At 39.7% G+C, this 27,671-nt stretch overlaps 1 protein-coding gene across 5 annotated transcripts; it reads left to right on the plus strand.

Annotated features, from left to right (window-relative positions):
* The first annotated feature begins 2,462 nt into the window (after positions 1-2,462).
* On the plus strand, positions 2,463-26,235 carry CUNH2orf42 (chromosome unknown C2orf42 homolog). Of its 5 annotated transcripts, XM_023757431.1 has the most exons (12): positions 2,468-2,497; positions 2,942-3,167; positions 6,835-6,924; positions 7,145-7,396; positions 8,248-9,083; positions 11,045-11,155; positions 13,473-13,577; positions 15,392-15,496; positions 18,376-18,483; positions 20,230-20,330; positions 21,749-21,911; positions 25,438-26,235. In XM_023757431.1, the coding sequence occupies exons 5-12, from the start codon at positions 8,261-8,263 to the stop codon at positions 25,644-25,646; spliced, it is 1,725 nt and encodes a 574-aa protein (XP_023613199.1). In that variant the 5' UTR covers positions 2,468-2,497; positions 2,942-3,167; positions 6,835-6,924; positions 7,145-7,396; positions 8,248-8,260; the 3' UTR covers positions 25,647-26,235. The 5 variants fall into 5 exon arrangements, with proteins under 5 accessions (XP_006093023.1, XP_023613199.1, XP_023613197.1 ...); XM_023757429.1 differs by lacking the exon at positions 6,835-6,924; XM_006092961.3 differs by lacking the exons at positions 2,942-3,167; positions 6,835-6,924 and having other exon boundaries at positions 2,463-2,497.
* Positions 26,236-27,671: the final 1,436 nt, after the last annotated feature.

Below are 27,671 nucleotides of genomic sequence, written 5' to 3' on the forward strand. Positions count from 1 at the left end.
CTGGGATGAGCGGGAGCAGCAGGTAGGAGCTGCAGGCGGCATTGGACTGCGGGTTTCGGCCCGATCCCTGCAAGCCACCCAGAGGGACCCCACCTGTGCACGAATTCGTGCACCAGGCCTCTAGTAAAAAAATAAAGCCAAGAGAATTTACCAATGATTAATCAAATACTAAATAAACTTCTAAAGCATATATTTCAGGAACCTCACAGGGTGGCTCGGTTGGAGTGTCATCCCATACACCAAAAGGTTGTGGGTTTGATCCCCGATCAGGGTGCATACAGGAGGCAACTGATTGATGGTTCTCTCTCACATCAATGTTTCTCATTCCCTCCCTCCCTTCTTTCTAAAAAAAAAAAAAATCAACCAATGAATGCATGAATACTAGTAAATGGAACAAAAAAATCGATGTTTCTCTATTTCTAAAATCAATTTTTAAATTCAATAACAAAAATTTGTAGAAATTCCAAAACACATGTATAAACTTATGAGCCAAAGAAGACCACAGTAAAAATGTTTAAATATTTAAAATTGTTAATGAATGAAAATAATACATATCAAAATTTGTGGTAAAATGGCACTTTGAAAATAATGCATAACCTTAATGCTAATAGAAAAGAAGGGATAAAATTAATGAGCTATGTTTCCTGCTTAGGAAGTTAGAAAAAGAATAATAAGGAAAGAAATAATGAAATGGGAGCAAATATTAATGTAATTGAAAATAAATATATAATAAACTAGCTCAAACAAGCCAAAAAGTTTGTTCTTTTGAAAAGATTAATAAAATATATAACATTATGATGAAACTGATCAGGAAAAAGAAAGCACACGTAAAATTAGGAACAAAAAGAGGGTTTTCACTATAGATACAGCCAAGATTTAAAAAGAAGTTGGAAATTTAAATGCATATTACTAAATGAAAGAAGCCAATCTGAAAGACTACATACTCTATAATACCAATAATATAACCTTCTGGAAAATTATGGACACAGTAAAAGTACCAATGGTTTCAGGGGGTTAGGAGGAAGTGAGGGATGAATAGGCAGAGTACAGAGGACTTTTTTAAAATATATATTTTATTGATTTTTTACAGAGAGGAAGGGAGAGGGATAGAGAGTTAGAAACATCAATGAGAGACATCGACCAGCTGCCTCCTGCACACTCCCTACTGGGGATGTGCTTGCAACCAAGGTACATGCCCTTGACCAAAACCGAACCTGGGACCTTTCAGTCCGCAGGCCGACGCTCTCCACTGAGGGTAGGTTAGGGCAGTACAGAGGACTTTTAAGGCAGTGAAACTATTCTGTATACTACAATGGTCAATACCTGTTATTTACATTTGTCAAAACCTATAGAATATACACCACCAAGAGTGAACCCTAGTGTAAATTATGGATTTTAGGTATTAATGATGTTTCAATGTAAGTTCATCGATTGTTAACAAATTTACCACTGCAGTGCAGGATGTCAATAGTGTGTAGGGACAGGGAATGAGTAGATGGGCACTGTCTGTACTTCCTGTTCAATTTTATTTTATTACTTTTTTCATCTCCATTTATTCCCCCCATACCCTCTTCTACCTCCCTCCCTCCCACCCTGCTCAATTTTTATGTGAACCTACAACTGCTCCAAAAAAGTTTATTAATTTAAACAAAGAAGAAAAAATGTTAAGAATACCAATAACAATATGCTTAAACTTGAAAATGTAAACAAAATAAATTATTTCCTAGCGTGGGAGAATAACTAAAAAATATGATCTCAAGAAGAAAGTGTGCCTTTCTCCCCTTACCTCCTGGAAAGGGCCATTTTCCCAGGCAACCTGCCCACAGCGCCGGCACTAGAAAGTAGCCAGACCAGGGCCAAAGTTTCAGGAAATCAACACACACAGGCCTCACCCTTAACATAATGCACTCAGGATTTATCTTCACTCACGAACAAAAAGCATTTATACTTATTCTTTTTGACCCCAAGGACCAGAACTAGGACGTAGGAAGCCGATTTCAAACTCATGATAAGGGAAAACGTTAAAATAATATGTCAGACTATAGTTAAGGGAGAAAAAAATAGCTTACTATAAACATAGAAGTGATAGAACGCATTAATTTGTTGAACAAGACCTCCTTTGATAAAACGGTAAGACGCAACCGATATCTGCTAATAACGTAGAAAATCTAAGGCGATTTTTTCCATCATTACCAATGGAACTCTACTCAGAAACAGGACTCTCCAGACCAGCCCTAGAGCTGACAGTGCCTTCCGAACTCGGAGGGTCGGCCAGAAACACTGCAGCCCCAGTGAAGAACCTCAGGAAACTACAGCGTATTCTGCAGCAATTCTCAGCAGCTTGCAGGAGGAGGAAACTTCAACTCCCATCAGACAATGCGAACCGAGGTGGGCGGGAACTCAGGGCGCATGCGCGGCTCTGACCAATAACGACTGTCGTTACAGCGAACAGTTTGGCCGCGTTTGTAAAAGACCGCGGCAGGCGAAGAGAGAGGAGGTGAGGGCGGTCATCAGCTGGGGGCCTTGGGGCCGCGAGGTGGGGGGTGGGGGCACAGGGCAGGTAAGGGGGCCGCGTGGACAGAAGGCGGGGGCGGCGGTGGAACGGGTGTAGAGCCTAGAATCCCAACGGAGAGCGTGTCCAGAGAGCAGGGTGCGAGCCCGATGTTGCTTCTGCTTGGGCCGACTTAGAACCGGAAGTGAGCCCTCGCGGGGGCAGGATGCCGGGAAACTGGCCCTGGGTGTTGCCGTGGGGGGCGGGCTGGGTCCCGGAATCCAGGAGGGAGGTACAGTAGGACGCCCCTTCCCAGACACGACTCTGGGTTTCTCCCTGGGCCTTTCTGCGGCCTTCCACGCCGCGCAGGGCTCATGGAAGCCCCTCGGACCCTGAGTCGGGAGTTCTGGCTTCTGGGCCTGCCCTTTCCTCTCATTTGTGTTTCGTCAGGGAATCCACCAGATTCCAGAATCACGTTAGGCTCTCGGATGGCTGGCTGTGAGACGTTCATCACAGCATTACTGTCTCCGAGTCAGTGTCTTCCTCTCTCAAGATGAGTGCGTTAGTACCTGCTTCACAGGATTATGGTGTTGATGAAAGGAACATCCACATCTGGAAGGATTTGTATGGGTTTATTGGAGCCAGTTTCCAGGAAGCAGAATCACAAGGAGAAGATGTAAGGGGGATACATGAAATTCATTGTTGAAAGATTAGCGAGGTGGTAGAAAGCAAAACTGGGAAATCTCTGGGATTGGATAAATAAATAGACAACCTACTACTTTTACACACGTTTGTACCGGATAGTTAGCAGTTAACATGATCATGGTAACAATGAGAGGCTCTGGGGTCTCCTGCTCTGGTGGGACAATTATGCCCCGAGGGGTTTGTGAAATGGAAATTGCCCTATCATTTTTAGAAGTATGTTATTGGTAGATGCAAAAACAAAAAAACACATACACAAAAACTCACAATATGCTCAGTTAAAGTAAAGATTGACCTTTTGTCAAGGAAGATATTGGCCCTAGCTGGTTTGGCTCAATGGATAGAGCATCCGCCTGCAGACTGAAGGGTCCAGGGTTTGATGCCCGTCAAGGGCACATGCCTGGGTTGTGGGTTCGATCCCCAGTAGGGGGCGTGCAAGAGGCAGCCGATCAGTGATTCTCATCATTGATGTCTCTCTGTCCCTCTCCCTTCTCTGAAATCAATAAAAATACTTTTTTTTTTTTTTTTAAAAGGAAGATACTGGCCTCGGACATGATTATAGCCATGACTCACTTTTAGTTAGGAATTTCAAATTTCAAACCATCCTATGTGGTTACTGTAGGTGTCTGAGTTTGTAAGGCCTGCAGCCGCCCCTGAGCCTATCAGCTTTAGTGTGTGGCCCCTTGTTCATCCACAGTGGTGAGAAATACATGAGTAAAATGCATGGGAAGGGCTACTTGTACTTAGTAAACATTAGTAAGTTTTATGTTTTACTCACAGTGATCATTAGTTCTCTTCACTTAGTGTGCTTCACAAACATTAAATAGCATCCACCAAGAGGGATAGCTCTACAGCCAAATAGTAATTGAATGGCAACCCGCCTTCTAGGGAGCATTTATGGGTTAGCTCTTCCAGCACTGCTCCCTTTACACCCGCTTGCTGAGACGCCCTTTTATAGGCAGGATTCAAAATGCAGGTTTTTTACAAGCTGTGTTCACTTGTTTGTATATGCTTTCAATATAGAATCTGTAATAAGTGATACTAGTACATGTTTAAAATCCAAATATTAGAAAACGGTGAGGGGGGGGTGGGTAAGAGATCAACCGAAGGACTTGTATGCATGCATATAAGCATAACCAATGGACATAAGACACTGGGGGGTAGGGGAGGCCGGGGGATTGTTAAGGGCGGGAAAAAAAGGAGACATATGTAATACTCTTTGTAATACTTTAAGCAATAAAACAATTAAAAAAAAATAAAGTATTAAACGCCAAAAAAAAAAAAAAAAAGAAAACGGTGAGATGTAACGCTCCCTTCTGTTACCGGATAGGGAGCCTGGCCCTGAGCGTGTCTGCCAAGGCCAGCCAGTAGTGTGTATTCTTGACTTTGCGTAGGAAAGATTTCACAGGACGAGTCCCGGAGACAGTGAAACAAGGAAGGGCTTAGCATAGAAGAAGTAGCAGGAGAGCCTAGCTTGGGCTGCCTTAGCTCACTGGGAAGTCAGAGAAAAGGGTCTTGGAGACAGGTTCAGGGGGTTAGCCCCGGCAAGCTGAGCTGTTGCTGCCCATTGCTCCCTTGGTTGCAAATCTTGTGGGGTCCCTTAGAGTTTAGGAGATGCACACCTGTGGGGGAAGCAAAGGGGGAAGGGAATAGCACAGGCAAACTGATTACCTTCATAGCCTTAGCTAACACCTCCATCACATCACATCATTGCCATTTCTTTTTTGTGGTGACATTTAAGATCTCAGCAACTTTCAAGTATATAATACAATCTTATTAACTAATCACCATGATGTATATTAGATCCCCAGAACTTAATCATAACTGGAAGTTTTTACCCTTTGACCGATATTTCCCAATTTTTCCCACTCCTCAGCCTCTGGAAACCACCATTCCATTCTCTCTTTCTATGAGTTTGGCATTTTTAGATTTTGTATAGAAGTGATATACAGTATTTATTCTTCTCTGTCCACATTGTCTTAATTTGCTTTGTAGTAAGTTTTGAAATCAGGAAGTGTGAGTCCTACTTTATTCTTCTTTCTCAAGATTATTCTGGCTCTTCCAGATCCCTTGTATTTTCATATGAATTTTAGGATCATGTTGTTAATTTCTGGGGGCAAGTGGGGGTATCTGTGATTTTGACAGGGATTACATGGTATCTGTAGATCAGTTTGGGGAGTAGTGTCATCTTAACAATATGAAGTCTTCTGGTCCATGAACATCGGATGTCTTTCCATTTTTTTTAGGTCTTTAATTTCCTTCAACAATGTTTTGTAGTTTTTAGTGTACAAGTCTTGCACTGCTTTTGTTGCTCATTTTGTTTTCATCTTTGGACTTTGCTTATAGTAATTTTTGACATGCAGAAAATTTTCATTTTTATGTAATCAAATATCAGTTTTAGTTTTAAAATGGATAAAATATTCAGGGTTTTCTTAGATAAAATATTTGAATAGATTTCCCCCCAATGAAATAGACACATGGTTAAATGAGCATGTGAAACATTAGTGAGATGCCACTTCAACATACTATAATCAAATGGCTATGAGAAGACAATAACATGTATTGATTGGCCAGGAAGTGGAGAAACAGGAACTCTAATATGTTGGCTGTGTGAATGTAAAATGATACAGCCAGTTTGGTAGTTTCTTAAAATGTTAAACAGAAACTTATCATATGATCCAGCAATTCCATTTCTAGGTATCTATCCAAGAGAAATGAAGTCATTTGTCTTCACAAAGACTTGCATGTTTATTTTCTCAGCAGCAGTGTTCATATTAGTAAAAAACTGGAAACAATCCAAATATCTGTCAGCTGGTGAATGGATAAACAAAATGATATATCTATACCATGCACTACTATTCAGCAATATAAAGGAATGAAGTATGGATACATGCTACAATGTAGTGGAATCCTGAAAACATATTTAGTGAAAGAAGCCAGACTTAAAAACGCCACATATTCTATGATTCCTTCTAAATGAAATGTTTAGAAAAGGTAAATCTATAGAGACAGCAGATTAGTGATTTCCTGGGGGTGGGAATCATTACTGCAGATAGCAAGAGGGATCTTTTCGGGGAGTGTTCTAAGACTGGATTGTAGTGAAGAGTGTCCAATCTATAAATTTCATAAATATCATTGAATTCTACACTTAAATGGGTGAATTTTATGATATGTAAAATATACCTCAATAAAGAGGTGTTTTTGCCCTAGCTGGTTTGGCTCAGTGGATAGAGCTTTGGACTAAAGGGTTCCGAGTTTGATTCCAGTCAAGGGCACATGCCCGGGTTGCGGGCTCGATCCCCAGTGTCTGGCCGGCCCTGGGCGGCTGGGGGACTGAGGGGACTGGGGGACTCCGGAGGCAGGCGCGCCCCAGCGAGGCTGAGGGGACTGGGCGCCGCCAACTTGTGGCTGTGGGCGCCACCATCTTTGAGGGCGTGATAGTCAATTAGCATATTCCCTCCTTAGTGGCTCTGGGTGCTGCCATCATTGAATGGTGTGAGGGTCAATTAGCATATTCCCTCTTTATTAGATAGGATACCAATGCCATAACTACTATCCATTTGAAATTAAAACTCTCATTGGTAAATGCATATAGTGATAATTTAGATTAAAAGCTATTTTCTTTCTTCTTTGTGCCAAAGAAAGTGATGAAAATTTGCAGAAAACCTTCTACCTGATACAGTTGATCTGTTTATTTACTGACCTTCCAAAGACATTTGTTCCTGAGATGTGTAAGTTCTTAATTAGGTTTGGTCTAGGTGTTCTTGACAACTCCCTGTGTAGTGCCATTCACACTATTTTCTTACAATTGGAAGTACAAAGCAATCATTTCTATAACCATTTCTGTCAAATATTTCTCAAATATTTGTGAAAGACTTAGATTCCTATTCTGAAGGAAAGAATCATTCTGTCTTTGCATAACTTTAGTATTTTTTCTTGTTTTATTTATAGACTGCCAAGGTCTCCACATAAGGCAGAGGGAATCTTCTTTGTGAAACACTGGGCAGGAGGATGCCGAATGTCTGCATTGTTATACTGTGGAGTTCAAACTTCAGAAGACTTTGGGTGAAGCAGTAACATTTACTCTGTAAATGATTATGTCTTCGCTTGTCCTCTATGACTATCACAAACTAATGAAACACCTTTTTAGGTCTTATGAATTTAGGTCACACTGTTTTCCGGATGCTCTGGCAGCTGAAACAGGTAAGATTGGACTGAGTGTTGTGTGGAACAGTGGAAAGGAAAGAACAACCTTTTCCATTCTCCAGTCCTTGCTTAAGTTAAATATCTGTGCATGTACAGATTAGGTTAACTAATCTAGGTTGTTTCATAAAACAGGATTGAACCTAAAGAAATGCTTTAATTATTACATTTGGTTTTTAAAACTATATAGAGATCTCCACTTCTATTTCATTTGAGGGTTTATTTATTTTAAATATATTTTTATTTCAGAGAGGAATGAAGAGGGAGAGAGAGATAGAAACATCAATGATGAGAGAGAATCATTGATCGGCTGCCTCCTGCATGCCCCCTACTGGGGATCAAACCTGCAACTCACCCATGTGCCCTGGACTGGAATCGAACCCAGAACCTTTCAGTCCTCAGGCCAATGCTCTATCCACTCAGCCAAACCGGCTAGGGCTGTTTGAGGGTTTAAATTGATGTTGTGTTTGAGGGTACAATTTGAAAATAGTGGATAGCTTCTTTTTTTTGGTAAGAGAACATTTACTTGGTAAATCACAGAGGTAGAAGAAGTAATTCCTAGAAGAAATGAGCTTAGGAAGCAAGTTATAGAGGTAAAGGATGAAGCAAAGGATGGGCCCTTGGAGCTTGGGAGTGAGGAAGCTGATGGTAACCTGTCTGGGGCAGGGAGGAAGTGGGGGAAAGGAAAGGGGGAGGGTAGAGGGAAAGAAAAAGGCCCTGGTGTATTCCAGGGAAGGAGAGCACCTGGATAGCTTCTTTATGTTTCACTTTCTGTATTAAATATCATAAGTGATTTTAACTCTGTGTGTGTGTATGTATACTCATGCTGATGGGCTTATTGCTTTTTCTAGGGGCCTATGAAAAATGGAACCAAACTCTCTGAGGACTAAAGTCCCAGCTTTCTTATCTGATTTGGGGAAGGCCACATTGAGGGGAATAAGAAAGTGTCCCCGATGCGGCACATACAATGGAACCCGGGGACTGAGCTGTAAAAATAAGACATGTGGAACCATATTCCGCTATGGTGCACGGAAGCAGCCGAGTGTTGAAGCTGTCAAAATCATAACAGGCTCTGACCTGCAGGTCTACTCAGTGCGGCAAAGAGACCGGGGCCCCGACTACAGATGCTTTGTAGAGCTAGGTGTTTCAGAGACGACAATCCAAACGGTAGATGGGACGATCATCACTCAGCTGAGCTCTGGACGATGTTATGTCCCCTCCTGCCTGAAAGCTGCCACCCAGGGTGTTGTGGAAAACCAGTGCCAGCACATCAAGTTGGCAATAAACTGTCAGGCAGAGGCCACCCCTCTGACTCTAAAGAGCTCCGTCCTGAATGCAATGCAGGCCTCCTCCGAAACCAAGCAGACCATCTGGCAGTTGGCCACAGAGCCCACGGGTCCGCTCGTACAGAGAATTACTAAAAACATTTTGGTGGTGAAATGCAAGGCGAGCCAGAAGCATAGTTTGGGGTACTTGCATACGTCCTTTGTGCAGAAAATCAGTGCCAAAAGCTTGCCTGAACGCCGTTTCTTCTGTTCCTGCCAGACTCTGAAGTCGCACAAGTCGAATGCCTCCAAGGATGAGGCAGCACAGAGATGCATTCATTTCTTTGCTTGCATCTGTGCCTTTGCCAGTGATGAGACATTGGCTCAGGAATTCTCAGACTTCCTAAATTTTGATTCCAGCGGTAGGTGGTATGGTGACACACTCTGTTTCTCTAAAATGACAATGAAAGTGTTCCACTAATGGCATTTGGAGATTGTCCTAGCGACCTTCAGAAGCAGTTGCTAGATAATTCAAATGAAAAGCATTCCTTCTTTTAATCCCAGTCATCACTTGCATAAAGGTTGTTTGATTGGTTGAAATTAATGATCAAGAGACTTGAACATTTTCATTGAGACAGTGAATCTAGTAAAATCAGCTTTGCTTTGATTTTTTTTTTTACTCTTCCACAGATACCCTATTTAATAAAAACATAGAACAAAAAATTCCCTTTTATTTTGGCTTGTTTGCTTTTTTATTGTCTTTGAAGATGGAGAAAACAAGTGCCTGGCTCAAAAGAAAACCTTTAAAGTTTCTAAATCAAGTCTTTTGTTGTTAACATATTTTTATTGATTATTTTTTTAAGAGAGAGAGGAAGTGTGAGAGAGAAACATTAATGTGAGAGAGATATATCTATTGGTTGCCTCCTGTATGCTCCCTGACCAGGGATCAAACCAGCTACTTTCCTGTGCATGGGACGACGCTCCAACCAACTGAACTACCCCGGCCAGGGCTCTCTTCATTTCTTTTTTTTAAAATATATTTTATTGATTTTTACAGAGAGGAAGGGAGAGGGATAGAGAGTGAGAAACATCAATCAGCTGCCTCCTGCACACCCCCAACTGGGGATGTGCCCGCAACCAAGGTACATGCCCTTGACCAGAATCGAACCTGGGACCCTTCAGTCTGCAGGCTCTATACATTGAGCCAAACCAGTTAGGGCTCTTTTCATTTCTTAATAATCTTTAGTTGGTAGCAGCTCCCAACTTTTTAGTTTTATATTTCTCTGGAAAGCCTCCTATCAAGTTAATGTTCTATGAACAAAATCATGTTTTGGGCTGCCCTTTAAAAGAACTTGTTTTTTATTGCAGGTCCACAATCTGTTTTTTAAATATATTGGGGTGACATTGGTTAATAACATTGTATAAGTTTCAAATATACAATTTTATAATAAATCATCTGTATTTTGCATTGTATGCTCACCACCCTTAGTCTCCCAAATATAGGGTGTTCCCCCAAAATGTATACACCTTTAATGGCTGTTAGCTCAATTGATGTTTCTTTTTTTCAGATTTAACCTATTGGAATTAATAATTATTCAAAGTGTATACATTTTTTGGGACACCCTGTATTTAACTCCTTTTACCCTCTTCATCCTCCTCCTACCCCTTTACCCTCTGTTAACCTTCAAACTGTTGTCTGTGTCTTTGAATTTGTTTTGTTTGTTTGTTGCTTTTTGTTTTATATTCCACATATGAGTGAAATCATATGCTTTTTGTCCTTTTCCATCTTACTTATTTTGTTAGCACGATATTCTCAAGATCCATCCATGTTGCAAATGTCAGTATTTTAATCTTTCTTATGGCTGAGTAGTATTCCATTGTACATATGTACCATATCATCTTTATCCAATCATCCATTGAAGGACACTTACGTTGTTTCATGTCTTGGCTACCATGAATAATGCTGCAATGAACATACGGGTACATATATCTTTATGAATAACTGTTTTTAAATTATTTGGGTAGGTACCCAGAAGAAGGCTTGCTGGGTCAGATGGTAGCTCTATTAATTTCTTGAGGGACCTATATACTGTTTTCCACTGTGACTGTGTCAGTTTTCATTCTCACCAGCAGTGTATGAGGGTTCCTTTTTCTCCACATGCTCTCCAATACTTGTTATTTCTTGTCTTATTTATAACAGCCATTCTAACAGGTGTGAGGTGACATGTCATTATCATTTTGATTTGCACTTCAAAGGAACTTCTTTAATGTAGGCAATCACTCCATTGTTTTGGGATTTGGATTTTTATAAGTTAATTTTTCTCTAGAGACCCATACTTCCTCCTGGGTAGTATTAATAATTCAGAAATATGTTATATTTTAGGTCTTAAAGAGATTATTGTGCCCCAGTTGGACTGCCATTCAGAATCAACAGTATCAGCTTGTGAGTCTACTCCATCAAAGGCAAAGAAGAGGAAAAAGGATGAAGTATCTGGTAAGAAGCTATTTGGTTTGTTTATAGGATGGTTTTATCTTTAGAGAGTGTTTTATGTGTTTCACTGGATTTCAGCAATGATAAGAATCAGTTTTTATGTGTTTCTTTTCCTAAAAAAATTATACCGTCCAGTGATAATTCTTTGTCCAGTCAAGCTAAGAGTTGGTTTTCCTGATTAAATATAAGATCAAACCAAACTCAGCTCTTATTATTGAATATGTTTGTTCATCCCTTAAACATTCAGACTAGTCTTAAACCTTAAACTGCCTTTGGACAGTGTTATAAGGTTTTCATCCATAGAATGTTTTTAAAAACTTGTGACAATAATTCATTATCTTTTCTACATTAACATAGGAATATAGTTTGTTACTTGCAAATAACAAGTAATAATACCACTTGTAAGGGTCCTCAGTTAAGGACCCTTACAAATCAATATGAAACTGCTGAAGTACCCTAGTAGATGTGTCAAAAGACATAGACTTTAAATAAAGAGAAAAATTTACCTAGTCCACAAATGTGGACAAAACTCCAAATGTGAACAGAGAAATGCAAAAATTTTAGAAATACAAAAGTTAAAATAAGATACTTTTTGCTACCAAATTAGCAAAGAATTTTAAAATTATGAGACAACTGGTAAAGGAGGTGAAGTTCAGGCTCTCTGGCATGGCTAGTGCAATGTAAATTGCCATGATTATCTGTTAAGAACCTGAAAAATACTACTACTCATAGGGATAATTGCTAAAGGTGGGTCAGGTGATTATGCACAGGAGTTTTAGTGCTGGGAAGTTGGAGAAAGGTAGAGAAACAAAGTGACATGATAACTTTCATGTTGTAAGGTAATTCTGGCAGCAGTATGTAGCAGAGATTGTTGTTAAATATTTACTTATTGGTCTTTCCCAGGAAATCTTGAAATTCAAACAGTAAAGTTCTTTCCCTTTGATGCAGTAGTTCACTTCTAAATAATCATTTTTAAGGAAATAATCCTTGGTACAGGAAAAGCATTTTATCCAGAAATGTTCATTTTATCGTTATCTATATATATAAAAGCCTAAGTGACCGTTAGGACCTGATGAACGCTGGTTGTTATGACACTCACTGACCACCAGGGGTAGACGCTCAATGCAGGAGCTGCCCCCTGGTGGTCAGTGCGCTCCCACAGCCAACCTCCCTGGTCTGGCTAAACTCCTGGGGTCCCTCCCCTCCAGCTGGCCTTGTCAAGACTGGGGGAGACGGCCCCGATCGGCCCCGATTGCCGGCCAGGCCGAGGGACCCCACCCATACAGACCTCTAGTTTATAATATTAAAAAATTAGAAGCAATTAAGCCCACCACTGGGGATAGTTAAATGAAGCATGATAAAACCACTTGCTAGAATATCAGGCAACCACTAAAAATGATTACATAGAATTTGGAGACATTTTTAGGTCACTCAGGTAGCCAGACAAAGTACAGAATGCTCAAACTTGACTTTCAGATAAACAATGAAAAAATTTTTAATATAATTATCTCCCATGCAAAATTGGGGCATACTTATGTTAAAAATTCATTTATTTGAAATTTTATTTATTTTTTGGCTAAATCTAGCAGTCCTGGTAAAATCACAGCTACATAAAATCACAAAAACCAGCAAAATAATCTATTCATAGGAAAAAAAAAAGGAAGATAGTTCACCAGAAAATCAATAGTAATTGTCTAAGAGGTGGAAACAATGGGTGAAATTTTTTTTTCTCTTTCACTTCTGGTTTTCCCCACTTTCCTAGATTTTCAGAAATTTAAAATATCTACACTAATAAAAGACAAAGATGCTAATTGAACGTACCTTCGCTATGCTCATCAGCCAATAAGAGTATGCAAATTAACCCAACAAAGATGGCCGTTAAATTTGCATACTGCAGGCAGATCTCGCTGCGCTGCCCCACCTGGGGCGAGCGGCAGCGGAATCCCCAGCCGCCGCCCGCCCCAGTGCGGGATCCGGGCCTGCCGTGTGCGACGGGGGGAGACGGGGCAGGCACCGGGGATCGGGCATGCCATCTGCCACCGGGGGAGCGGGCCTAAGCCAGCAGGTGGTTATCTCCTGAGGGGTCCCAGACTGTGAGAGGGCACAGGTTGGGCTGAGGGACTCACCCGCTGCCAGTGCACAAATTTTTGTGCACCGGGCTTCTAGTTATATATAAAGGCTAATCCTAAGTTAGAAATTATCAAAGCTAACTTAGAAATTATCAAAGACTTTTTATGTTTTATACTCTTTAGAAATGAATATAGAATCTATTTATATTCTATAGGCATGTTATTAAACACTGTAACAATTTATGGTTTAGGTGCACAGACGAACAATTCACTGTTGCCTCAGGATGCACTGAGCAGTAATCTAAGGAAAAGTGGCCTGAAAAAGCCTGTGGTTGCTTCTTCATTAAAAAGGCAGGGTAAGTTTCCCTGTCCCAGAATAAGCTAAAAAGGTGGAAAAGCATCCGAAAGAAGGTAAAAGCAATAAATCCAAAGAAATATTGCATGGTGTCCCCAAAGGAATGTTAAGATAAACACTAGTAGGCATTAAGACTGAAGTCTGTCCTGTCCCACGGGTCTCAAATCTTGCTCAAAACCAAATTGTAGCCCAGCCAGTGCTGCTCAATGGTTAAGCATGGAACTATGAACCAGGATACAGATTGATTATTGGTCAGGGCACATGCCTGGGTTGGGGGCTTGATCCCTAATAGGGGGTATGCAGGAGGCAAGCCAATCATTGATTCTTTCTCATCATTGATGTTTCTGTCTCTCTCTCCCTCTCTGAAATCAATAAAAATCAATGAAAAAACGACAAAAAATTGTATTGTTTAAGTAACAAATCCAACAAAAATTACTGACATGTTTTGGTAGAGGTATTTTGTAAGATTTTTCCCTCTTGCTTATTAGCCACATGCAATTAGTATGGAGATTTAAAGTTTTTTTTGTGTGTGTGTGTTTTTTAATGTTTTTCTTGATTTCAGAGAGGAAGGGAGAGGGAGAGAGAGATAGAAACATCAATGCTAAGAGAGAATCATTGATCGGCTGCCTCCTTCACGCCCCCTACTGGGGACTGAGCCCTCAACCTAGGCATTTGCCCCTGACCGGAATCAAACCTGGGGCCCTTCAGTCAGCAGGTTGATGCTCTATCCACTGAGCCAAACCAGCTAGGGCAGCCAAAGTTGAAGAAGAAACATGTTTATAGTTATTCAGTGATAAATATTTATTGAAAAAGAAAAATAATATAGTCTGTTCTCTACAGTTAGTGAAGTTTGAAAACATACCTAAGAACAATAGCATGGCTATTGTTCTGAATTTATGAAGACAGAATAACTAAATTTGAACATAACACATATTTATATATATATATATATTTTCTACTGAGAATAATTAAGCTCAGCTATTTGGGGAATCAACCTTCTATAAACTTCTACTTATACATTTTGTAAAAATAGTTTAGTTCAATTTTGGTAGTATTTATTGAATACTTGCTAAGATATTGTTGGCCATGTAATATGACTGGGTGATTAAAAACTAGATATCATCCCTGCCCTCATACTCTGATTTTAAAGACCAATACATAAATATAATATAAGACCAAACCTAATTAAGAACTTACACATCCCAGGAACAAATGTCTTTGGAAGGTCAGTAGATAAACAGATCAACTGTATGAGGTAGAAGGTTTTCTACAAATTTTCATCACTTCCTTTTGGCACAAAGAAGAAAGAAAATAGCTTTTAATCTAAATTATCACTATATGCATTTACCAATGAGAATTTTAATTTCAAATGGATAGTAGTTATGGCATTGGTATATCTCTATAAAAGAAACTATACTTTAGAAATGTGAAGACATTTCAGGAGAAGAAATAGAATAGAATAGAATATTTCTGTGCATACGGACATGTTAATCAGAAAAAGGACTAATTTATAGATCTCTAAAAGCCATTATACAAGGCCATTCTTCACTTTGCAGTTTAGTGTTGAAAGGCTGCAAACTTTCTGTGGTTACTAATCTTGAACCTATTAGTATCTCAGAGCTTTTCATTTCTTTTTTCCTAAATGGATTCTTTGAAAAAAAAATTCTAGAATCTTCTATTTTACTTAATTTCTTTGAATTTCAGCTACTTGTTCTTTTTTTATCTGTGCAAACACCTTAACTTTTTCAAACTTCAATTAACTTTCTTTTGTAAGAAAAAATAAGTTACTAAGACGTTGTTTTTTGTTTTTACTAGCCTGCAGTCAGCTGTTAGATGAGGCACAAGTGACCTTATCCTTCCAAGACTGGCTGGCCAGTGTCACAGAACGCATCCATCAAACCATGCACTATCAATTTGATGGTAAGTATTGGTCACCCAGCTGGGGCTGTTGCTGAAAGTAGGATAAATTAAAGTAATTGTGCTAGAGTTCTCTGTTGTCTTTTTATTTGTTTTGTTTTTTAAATATTTTTATTGATTTTAGAGAGAGGAAGGGAGAAGATATAGATAGAAACATCAGTGATGAGAGAGAATCATTGATCAGCTGTCCCTTGCATGCCCCCTACTGGGGATCAAGCCTGCAAACCAGGCATGTGCCCTTAACTGGAATCGAATCTGGGACCCTTCAGTCCGCAGGCTAATGCTCTATCCATTGAGCCAAACCAGCTAGGGCTGTTTTGTTTTTTAAAATATATTTTTATTGATTTCAGAGAAGAAGGGAGAGGGAGAGAGAGATAGAAACATCAATGATGAGAGAGAATCATTGATTGGGTGCCTCCTGCATGCCCCCTACTGGGGATCAAGCCTGCAACTGGGGCACATGCCCTAATCGGGAATCAAATCTTGACCTCATAGTTCAAGGGTCAACACTCAACCACTGAGTCACACTGGCTGGGCTAGAGTTCCCTGTGTTGTTGTTGTTTGTTTGTTTGTTTGTTTTAATATATTTTTATTGATTTCAGAGAGAAAGGGAGAGGGAGAGAGAAATGTCAGTGATGAGAGAGAATCATTGATCAACTGCCTCCCGCATGCCCCTTACTTGGGATTGAGCCTGCAACCTGGGAATATGCCCTTGACTGGAATCGAACCTGGGACCCTTCAGTCTGCAGGCCAATGCTCTGTCCACTGAGCCAAACTGGCTAGGGTGAATTCTCTGTTCTGATAGAAAAAATAACTGGGCTTGACTCCCAAATACATTGGGCCACAAAAAGTAGAAATCTAAGTGAAAGAAGGAAATACTTACATAATTTAAATGCAGTATCAGCAAAATGAATTTAGAAATGGAAGAGGAAAAACAGCAAATAATAAGAAAAGGTAGATAGCTTTGATCTTGGGGATATGATCTTTGGTGGTGTTAGCTTGACCTTTGTTCCAAAAAGGCATCTGAACTGTCCTTAAGAGGCTTTCTGACCCCAGCTGGTTTGGCTCAATGGATAAAGCATCTGCCTGTGGGCTGAAGGGTCCCGGGTTCAATTCCGCTCAAGGGCACATGCCTGGGTTGTGGGCTCGATCCCCAGTAGGGGGTGTGCAGGAGGCAGCTGATCAATGATTCTCATCATTGTGATGTTTCTATCTCTCTCTCTCTCTCCCTTCCTCTCTGAAATCAATAAAAATATATTTTTTTAAAAAAGAGTCTTTCTGTAAGAGATATTCTTTAAGTTGTTTGTTTATCCACGTGGTTCTGGATGTTTTCCCTCTGCTGGGGCTAGGTAGCCCCTTGGACACAGTTTTTTAAGAAAGACTCAGAACTCTTTCAACCCCTCCTTTGAACACTCTGTTGACTTTTGTTGACCTAGTGTCTTGTAAGCTTCTTTAAAGGTTTGTTAAGTATTTTCAAACATTTTTCCTGCCTTTAGATCATATTCAGAGAGCAAGACTGGTGTTTATTGGATAAATAGTCTCCTAATTTTGTGGTCTCTGGCATTCCGGGTCCTGAACATCTGAGAGAGGGCATGTAGTTACTCTGTTTAGACATGAATGCACATACAAGTGCCTGGAGATAGCAGGAGTAAATCAAGTTTGCCTTCTCATCTCAGCCTCATTGTTCTCATCTCATCTTATTTCATATACCCTTTCAAGGAAAAGTTTGTGTTGTGGTGGTGGTTACAAAATTGGGGATTTGAAAAGTTATCCTTGGTGGTGTTGATGACAAGGATCTGCTATATTTTTTTATGATTTCAAGGGATCAACAGGGAAGGTGACAATGCTTGACTCATAAAGGCCAACCAAAGCCTTATTTTTGCCTTTTTATAAAGAAATCTCTTTATAAAGTGAAATTTTAAATTATTACTGTCCTTCAATTCCATTTCTTCCACCTCTCTCTACACATCAGAAAGTCCACTAAGTTTTTTTTTTTTGGTTGCACTTTATATGAGTTTCTTCTTTTTTTTTTTAACTTTGAAATCGTTTTATTGGCTCATAAAGCCTGTGCATGTAAAAAAATATCCCAACACTATGTAGTATTTAAATCACAATTACATTTTTTACCAATCAAAACTACCCAGAATATACATTAAAAAAAAAAAAAATCCTACAGAACTGCCTGGCCAGTGTGGCTCAGTGGTTGAGTGTCGACCCATGAACCAAAAGGTCCCCTGTTCGATTCCTGGTCAGGGCACATGCCTGGGTTGCAGGCTCAATCTCCAGTAGAGGGTGTGCAGGAGGCACCCAATTGATGTCTCTCATCGATGGTTCTATCTCTATCCTTCTCCCTTCCTTTCGCTTTAAAATCAATAAAAACATAGTTATAAAAAAAATCCTACAGAACTGAATTCTGAAGTGATATTATGATTTAAATACTATGACAACATAGATAATTCCTTATAACATTAATTTATTCACCAAAGCTGCCAGATACTTTCATAAGCCTAGCCATTGCAGAGTGCAAATGAACACAGTTTCAACATTATACTTTTTTTTAATATATATATAAAATTGATTTTTTTTACAGATAGGGAGAGGGATAGAGTTAGAAACATTATGAGAGAGAAACATCGATCAGCTGTCTCCCACACACTCCCCACTGGGTATGTGCCTGCAACCAAGGTACATGCCCTTGACCGGAATCGAACCTGGGACCCTTGAGTCCACAGGCCGACACTCTATCCACTGAGCCAAACCGGTTAGGGCTCAACATTACACTTTTAGTTGAAGTAACTGTGCCTCCAACTAGGAGCTCTCAAATTTCTGGCATAAAAATTTGATCTGTTTTAACTGAATGAGTTTCTTCTTATTTCCTAAAGGCAAACCAGAGCCACTGGTGTTCCACATTCCTCAGTCTTTTTTTGATGGCCTACAACAGAGAATATCTATTGGAAGTACAAAAAAACGGCTTCCCAACTCCACCACAGGTATGGGATTTTTTCTTCAGCAATAACCACAGATGTCTTGTCCTTAGGGAATTATGTTTGAAAAAATCGTGTGGAATTTTCAGGATTAGGACTTCTAGCTGCATGCTGAGAGCAGGAAGCCTTAGCCAGTCAGCTCTTAGAATAATGATCACACTCTTCAGTGCAACCCCATATTTATTCCAGTGCAAGTTAATGGAACAATTCAGAAAGCACAGACTTGGTAAAAGAACAATGAAGTGCAATAAATGTGCCCACCAAGAAGTTTGATATTTTCTAGATATGAATCAATTTCAACAAAAGCATTGCAGTCTCCGATCACTATTGGGCTGGCTTCTTGGAAGCATATTACAGTATGTATCAAAACTAAAACTTGCCCAGCCGGTGTGGCTCTATGGTTGAGCGTTGACCTATGAACCAGGTCATGGTTTGATACCCAGTCAGGGCACATCCTTAGGTTGCAGGCTCAATCCCCAGTAGGGGGTGTGCAGGAGGCAGCAGATCAATGATTCTCTCATCATTGATGTTTTTTTTTTCTCTCTCTCCCTTTCCCTTCTTCTCTGAAATAAAAAATATATTTAAGAACACACACACACAAAAACACCTAAAACTTATTTTTTTGTGATTCCTAATTTTTGATGAAGGAAGATTTTAGAGTTATTCTTAGGCTTGGAACACTTTATCATTACATTATTCTGGTACTTATTTCTTGGTTTTACATAACATCTTTCTATTAGATATCTCAACATACTTATTGGGTAGCAAAAGGAAATAAGGGAGAGAAAGGAGGAAGAAAGAATTACTCAGTAATGACAGCTAGAAATCAATGCTATTTCTTCAACAAATTGTTATTTGATGAGCCTGGCCAGTGTTGTTCAGTTGTTGAGTGTTGACCTATGAACCAGGAGGTCATGGTTTGATCCCTGGTCAGGGCACATGCCTGGGTTGTTAGGCTTGATCCCTAGTAGGGGGCGTGCAGGAAGCAGCTAATCAATTATTTGCTCTCATCATTGATGTTTCTATCTCTCTCTCCCTCTCCCTTCCTCTCTGAAATCAGTAAAAATATATATTTTTAAAAATTGTTATTTGATGATTTAATAGGGCCTGTGGGACTGTTTGAAGTTTAATTCTGTATTTGAATAATGCAAGCTGTGAATCACTATGTTTAGAGCCATGAAAATCTTTGTCTTCACAGCTTGTCTTCCTGACTTTTCAAGCAAGGTTCATTCTTTCTTCCATTTTAAACTTCAGGCCTAATACATTAATTTTAACTCATCCCTTAGCTAGTTTTGCAGACTTTCAGGGGAACCCCTTTATATTCCTGCGGGTAGGGCAATGGATTGGCAATCATGTGAGCAGACTTAAACTCCATGTAATTAAAATTTTAAGGACTGTAATTTGACCTCTGATGGTATATCTAAATCTGTAAGAGGTGTAAGAAGTTGTTTTATAATGGAGTTCTGTGCATGTAGCTTTACCAAACAAAAAAACAAGTTTCTAAGGTAACAGAAATAAGTAGCATCTCAAAGAAGCATCAGAGACTTTATATAGCAGAAATTTTTATCACTTGGTTTGTCACATTTATGTCAAACCCTATTATATATTTGCCTCTAGAATTTCTTTTTGGAATTTCTGAGATTCCATAAGGAAAGAATAATACCGCACTGAAATCTCTAGAAACTGGGTAGCAATAGGGAAGGAGAATGTTATGTTTGGGTAGGCTAATTTTGTTCCCTTTTTACATTGAAGCTTTTGTTCGAAAAGATGCCCTGCCACTGGGAACCTTTTCCAAGTATACCTGGCATATCACTAATATCCTGCAAGTTAAACAAATCTTAGATACCCCTGAGGTAAGAGTTTATTTCTACAATAGTGGGAGGGCAGAGAGGAGAAGAGAGGGAAGCAAGTTTGGGAAGTATGTTTGTACCAATTCCTTGAGTTACAGACACCAAAGAGAATTCTGTTTTTCATATTAAGAAATTATTCAATGTAACATAGAAACCCACAACAGAAACCTGTTCATGTTGACCAGTGTCACCCCAATAAATTTAATAAATAAAAGATTAAAAAAAGAGATTATTCAGAAATATTCATGGCTTTATAGTGCTGACTCTTAATTTTAATGGGTATTCCCTAGAGCTTGAAAAGGTATCTTAAATTGGAGTATTCTTTTTCTTTGCCTTTGGGATCAGAAAGCAGGAATAATTTTTCCTATATATTAAATAACTATTTATGGTGAGCCCTAAATTAACTAAAAAATATGTAAATAATTTGAGATGATACACCATTTGTGAAATTAATGGGCCTAGCACAATTAATTGCTCTTCCCCAAACTGTAATTTAGTTCTCATTAGAGCAATGACCCTCAGTTTGTGTTCTTTTTCACAAGGGAAAGATGAGATATTTTAAAACATTTTTGTCCAGCAGACTCTGAAAATTTGAGGGTTTTCCCTTCTTACAATAATGGAATATTGTAGAAAATTCAGTATAATGTGATTTGATGTGTTAAGAGAAGCTTAATTTCAAGACATAGTTGTGTTCAGAAGAAGAATAAATTGCTTGGTATCTGTTACGTTCAGAAGAATAAAAGGCCTATGTTAGCACTAAAGACATTTGAGGAACTTCCTTAAATGCAAGATATCACAGAGGCAGCTTCTATCTTGGAATAAGTGGTGTTTAGGGAGGCAAATGTGCAACCCAAAGCAAAGTCAAGTGAGGGAAAAGAGCTAATGATCATTGAGCTTCTATCTGTTGGGCGTTATTTACCTGTATCACCTCATTCATGTATTTTGCAGATGAGAAACAGGCTATGAGATGCTCACCCTGCTGTTTAGTGGCAAAGACAAAATTCAGTTCAAGTTCTGTCTGGCTCAGTCCCAAGGATGGTGTGAAGCACACAGGATGGTGAGGTCAGCTGTAGGTGCTATCAGTAGAGTTTTTAGGAGAATATTCTAGCAGATAAGTAGGGGAAGGGACAAAAAACAAATTTAGAGCAAGTCTATGCCAGTAGTGGTCGTGTAGACATGAAGATATTGGGGCTCAAATTAAAGTTAAGAGAAAATAGGAAAGCCAAGATATAAATGGTATAAGGAAAACAAAGGCAGATTTGTTGACAGAATTTAGTTGAAAATACAAGGGGAAGTTTTAATTAATTTGGATGTGCTTAATGAGGAACAGTGAATACATAAACAATCTATTCTCATCCAAGTATTTGTCTATTTTGAAAGTTTTTCTTTCTCACCTTTCTTGGTATTGTCTCCATGTCTAGATGCCCTTGGAAATTACCCGAAGTTTTATCCAGAACCGGGATGGGACGTATGAGCTGTTTAAATGCCCTAAAGTGGAAGTAGAGAGCATAGCAGAAACCTACGGTCGTATAGAAAAACAACCAGTGCTGCGACCCTTGGAACTAAAAACTTTTCTCAAAGTTGGTAAGTGATTGGTGGTTTCAATAGTGCATCTTCTTGCCGAAACCGGTTTGGCTCAGTGGATAGAGCGTCGACCTGCGGACTGAAAGGTCCCAGGTTCGATTCCGGTCAAGGGCATGTACCTGGGTTGTGGGCACATCCCCAGTAGGAGATGTGCGGGAGGCAGCTGATCGATGTTTCTCTCTCATCGATGTTTCTAACTCTCTATCTCTCTCCCTTCCTCTCTGTAAAAAATCAATAAAAAAAATATATAAAAAAAATTCAAACTCAAAAAAAAAAAAATAGTGCATCTTCCTGTGAAGATCAACTATGTGCAACACATTGTCCTAGATTTTGGATCTTGACCTTAAAGAAGGCACATTTATTCATCTTGTAAAGGTAATCATGAGATAGGGTATTTCATTTCATTTGAGCCAGGGCTTTAAAAATAAAATTATAGAAGTAATAAGTATTCATTATAGAGAAATCATAGATTTTATAAAGAAGAAAAATAACCACCTGTAATCGCACCCACCAAAAACAGCAACCTTTCCAGACTTTTTTCTATACATGAAGAGTTTCCAGACTCTTTTCTGTACAGGAAGAGTTTCTAAAACATGGGATCATACCTCTTTTCCCTTAAAAATACAGTGTCCTCCAAAAAATGTATACACACTTGGAATAATTATTAATTCCAATCAGCTAAATCTGAAAAGAAAGAAATATAGAGCTATCAGCTGTTAAAGTTTGTATACATTTTTGGGACACCCTGTATATATGTCGGAATATAGTCACAAGAATTTGACAAAATAATTGTAATTTCTAAATTTCTCCTAAAAGAATAAGTACACAATTAGGTAAGTGAATGAGGCCTGCTTGATAGATGGTAATACTAAAGTAATTTAAATTATGGCTGGCATTCATTCATTCATTCTTCATTCAACAAGTCCTTATTGAGTGCCTACTATGAACCAGGCACTATGCTATCTTGGGGTACAGTGATGAACAAAAGTGATATAGTTTACTGTCCTGGAAAAGATGATAGTCTAATCAGTGGAAAGAGAGGTGAGTATTAGATGGCTAGAAGTGTAGGCTCTGGAGTCCAAAACTGCCTGGAGTTAAAGTCAGGTCCACCTACTAGTTGTGTAAACTAAGCAGGAAGACTTCATCTGTCCTCACCTCAGTTTATTCATCTGTAAATAGGAATCACAGAATCTGTCTCTTAGTGAGTTGCTGAGCATTAAATTAATGCATTGTAAATCACTTAAGATAATACCTGGCACAGTAGGTGCTCATTAAGTGCTACTTGTTATAGTTATTATTAAATTACTAGAGGCCCGATGCATGAAATTCGTGCAAGAGTAGGCCTTCCTCCCCCGGCTGCTGGCACCGGCTTCCCTTGGCACCCAGAGCCTGGGCTTCCCTCTGGCCACCGGCAGGCACCCGGGTCCCAGGCTTCACTTGCAGCCCCGGCTTCATCCGGAAGGATGTCCGGTCTAATTAGTATATTATGCTTTTATTATTATAGATTATACAAATACTAGAGGCCTGATGCACGAAATTTGTGCAAGAGTAGGCCTTACTTCCCCCTGCTGCCGGCACTGGTTTCCCTCTGGCACCTGGGAACCAGGCTTTCCTCCAGCCGCCGGCAGGCACCCAGGACCTGGGCTTCCCTCGCAGCTCCGGCTTCGTCTGGTAGGTCGTTCGGAAGGACGTCTGGTCTAATTAGCATATTATACTTTTATTATTATAGATGATAGTATTTATATAGTACTATAAAAACATTTTAAAAAATATGTTTTTATTGATTTCAGAAAAAGAGGAAGAGGAAGAGAGAGAGAGAGAGAGAGAGAAGCATGAATGATGAGAGAGAATCATTGATCAGCTGTGGAGATTGAGCCCGCAACCCAGGCATGTGCCCTTGACCGGAATCGAACCTGGGACCCTTCAGTCCACAGGCCGACACTCTATCCACTGAGCCAAACCAGTTAGGGCTATAAAAATGTTTTTATTTAATATAATACAAAAATAAATTATTTTATTAAAAATAGACAAAGAGCCCTAACCGGTTTGGCTCAGTGGATAGAGCGTCGGCCTGCAGACTCAAGGGTCCCAGGTTCAATTCCAGTCAAGGTCATGTACCTTGGTTGCGGGCACATACCCAGTAGGGAGTGTGCAGGAGGCAGCTGATTGATGTTTCTCTCTCATCAGTGTTTCTAACTCTCTATCCCTCTCCCTTCCTCTCTGTAAAAAATCAATAAAATATATTTTTAAAAAATAGACAAAGAGCTTGGCTAGTGTGGCTCAGTGGTTGAGCGTCAACCTGTGAACCAGGAGGTCACAGTTCGATTCCCAGTCAGGGCACATGCCCAGGTTTCGGGCTTGATCCCCGGTGTGTGGTGTGTAGGAGGCAGCTAATCAATGATTCTTTCTCATCATTGATGTTTCTATCTTTCTCTCTCTCTCTCTCCCTTCCTCTCTGAAATCAATAAAAATATATATTTTAAAAAATAGACAAAGAGCCCATAATTATCACTAATCGACTATTTGAATTTGAGCTAGTAGAAATGTTAGTTATTTAATATAAAGTCTTACATAGCTTTAAAATGAATCATGTAATTAAGTCTTTTTTAAAAATATTTTTTTATTTTCTTTTAAGGTATCAACCTTAAAGTCAGATATTTCTCCAGCAAAATGGGTTTATTTGGAAACAGCAAAGTATTGCAGTTCAGGATCTGCAAACCATGTGCAAGTCCAGAGAACTAAAGGGAGGAACTCTTCTTTTATAGAGGAAAGGGGTCTGTTTAAAGGAGATTATTATAAACAGTGAGTTCATTGGAGAAAATGGGGAGTTCAAAGTGTAATGGATATATATATATATGTTTGTTTTTTCTTGATTTTCAGAGAGGAAGGGAGAGGGAGAGATAGAAACATCAGTGATGAGAGAGAATTATTGATCGGCTGCCTCCTGCAGGCCCCACACGGGTTGAGCCCACCTGGGTATGTGCCCTGACCTGGAATCGAACTGTGACCTCCTGGTTCATAGGTTGACTCTCAACCACTGAGCTACGCCGGTTGAGCTTTTTTAAAATTTGATTTTAGAGAGAGTAAGGGAGAGAGTTGCCTCTTGTACACACCCCAACCAGGAATTGAACTCACCACCTTTTGGTGTATGGGACAATGCTCCAACTAAACCACCCTGCCAGGACTATTTTTTACTAGTCTCCCTTTTAATCTCATCCAGCTGTCATTTCCTCTCAGTCTGGCTCACTTTATGATTCTTTTGGCCCTTTTTCTTACGTCTCGGTCTTATTTTATTCAAGGATGCCACACAGTTCCCTGAAATTTTCTTTTGAATAGATACAGTAATTCCTCTTACTTTCCCTCGATTCTTGTTGTTTTTCCTTGTTAGGCCGACGCTCTATCCACTGAGCCAAACCGGTTTCGGCTCTTTTCCTTTCTTATTTTTGAACAGAGTGAGATCTGTCTAGACTGAAAATTTGGAATTGTACTAATCAGTGTTCCTTTCTTGGTCTTTTTTTGTCTTCAGGCAACACTTCCCCAGATCAAAAGGAGCCAACCCCTTTCATCATTGAGTGGATCCCAGATATCCTTCCCCAGTCCAAGATTGGCGAGCTGCGGATCAAGTTTGAGTATGGTCACCACCGGAATGGGCATGTGGCAGAGTACCAAGACCAGCGTCCCCCCCTGGACCAGCCCTTGGAACTGGCCCCTCTGACCACCATCACTTTCCCTTGAGGCAAAACAATGGAGACTTTTGCTGCTGAATTTGCACATCCCCATCCCTTGACAAGTTTAAATACCAGTTAGGTCCTTCGTGAACTGCTTTTAACTAAGATGCAATTTCTTAACACATCCAAGTGGCTTCTGTTGAAGAAAAACTCTGTAAATGGCCTTTTTGGTGCTGCTGTGTATAGTCCTCATTATAGATGGGCTGGTATTTCTGGCTAGCGTGTTTAAAGGAACAAAAAGAAAACTAGCTCATTTTCCTTCTTAAAGGATTCACCTTTATAGTTTGTCTCAACCTTTGAAGTAGTTAGCAACACTCCACCTTACACTAACAATGTTGAAACGTTAATAACATCCTGGTTCGGAAGAATGTTAGGGACCATTCTGGCAGAGCTCCAGTCATGCCCTTTTATTCTGTTATCAAATAAAGCACAGTGTCATTAGTTTTTCTAAATTATACCTCTTGTTGGCCTGATTTTAAAATTATGAACCTTTGGGATGAATTTAGATTACAGTGAAATAGGAAAAAGATGTCCAGGTATCGAGGGAATATTGACAAGTCAAACTAATGCTTGTATTTATTTCCTTCTTTCTTCTTCTTCTTCTTTTTTTTCTGGTAAAATTCATTTCCTACTTCTGAGTTCATTGACCACAGAATGGAGACATGAAAGACGCAGAAGTGGAAGCCTGTTTTCAAGGAGAAAAGGGAATGAACATTTCCTATATAACTACTATGTGCCAGGTACTTTTATTTGCATTCCTTCCTAATTACTTTTCTCATTTAGTCTTCATTATCCTTTGAGTTTTAGGTATTTACCCCTTCTTTTATAAAGTTAAAGGAACAGCCTCTCTGAGGTTAAGTATCTTGCTTGAAACGGCATTAAAAATGTTTCGTTTTACTCCAAAGTACATATTATTTCCACAATTTATCACATTCCTTTGTATATATTCCTTATAATTCATTGACCTTGGGAAAACAAGAAAAATCCATATGAAGTAGTCTCTTGGTTTTCTTTTGATTTCAAATAACAAAAATCCAACTCTCATCAGTTTAGGCAAAAATAGGAATGACCGACTAGTTCATGGACACTAAAATAGGGCTGGACAACCAACTGGGGTATAGGTAGGCACTGAGCCAGGCTCCATCTGACCCATCTTTGTCCCTACTGGAGCTTCTGGTAGGATTCTGGCTCCTGACATGCCTGAAAGTATGGTTTTAATGTTAGAGCAGGACTGACTGCTCTACTCTCCCTGATCCAAAGGGCAAAACCTCCCAAGAAATGGAATTGGCCTGATTTTGAGGGGTGGTGGGAGGTAGCTTTTTTTTTTTTTGTAATCCTCATCCTAGGATTTTTTTTTCCTATTGATTTTTAGAGAGAGTGGAAGGGATGGTGGGAGGGGGAGAGGGGAAGAGAGAGAGAGAGAGAGATAAAGAGAGAGAGAAGCATCAATGTGAGGGAGGCAGATCAATTGGTTGCCTCTGGAACACAGGATCAAACCTGCAACCCAGGTACATGCCCTTGACCTGGAATTGAACCCATGACCCTTCGGTGCACAGGCCAGCACTCTAACCACTGACCCACCCTGGCCAGGGTGGGAGGTGAGAATTTTTGGTAAAGCGGGTAGCTGTGCCCCTAAAAGAGGGGGATAGGTAGGCAAATTAACTGTTGTCTAGCTTGTATGATTGAGGACCAGGCTTATGTGGAGAGCTCCCAAGTGTTTCAAACAGGGTAAATCCTTGAGAATCCAGGGAAGTCCACAGAGAACTTAGAACTTGCACTGGGCTTTAAGGAGAAGAAAGGTGGACAGGTATGTGGAGAAGAGGAGAAATTAAAAACTAGGTTAGGCAGAGAGGCTTCCTGAAAAGCAAGAATATTCAAAGAAATACGGTGGTTGGCCCATTCTGAGAACTCTTTCAACATAACTTTGAGGACATTGATCACAGCCTTTTGACCAAGATTGCAAACTGTGTATATGATAGACTTGAATGACAGGCAAATGCCTGGGTCTAGCAATACTTGACTGACTCAGGAG

The sequence above is a fragment of the Myotis lucifugus genome, unplaced genomic scaffold (genome assembly GCF_000147115.1).
Source record: "Myotis lucifugus unplaced genomic scaffold, Myoluc2.0 scaffold_108, whole genome shotgun sequence".
Taxonomy (NCBI): domain Eukaryota; kingdom Metazoa; phylum Chordata; class Mammalia; order Chiroptera; family Vespertilionidae; genus Myotis; species Myotis lucifugus.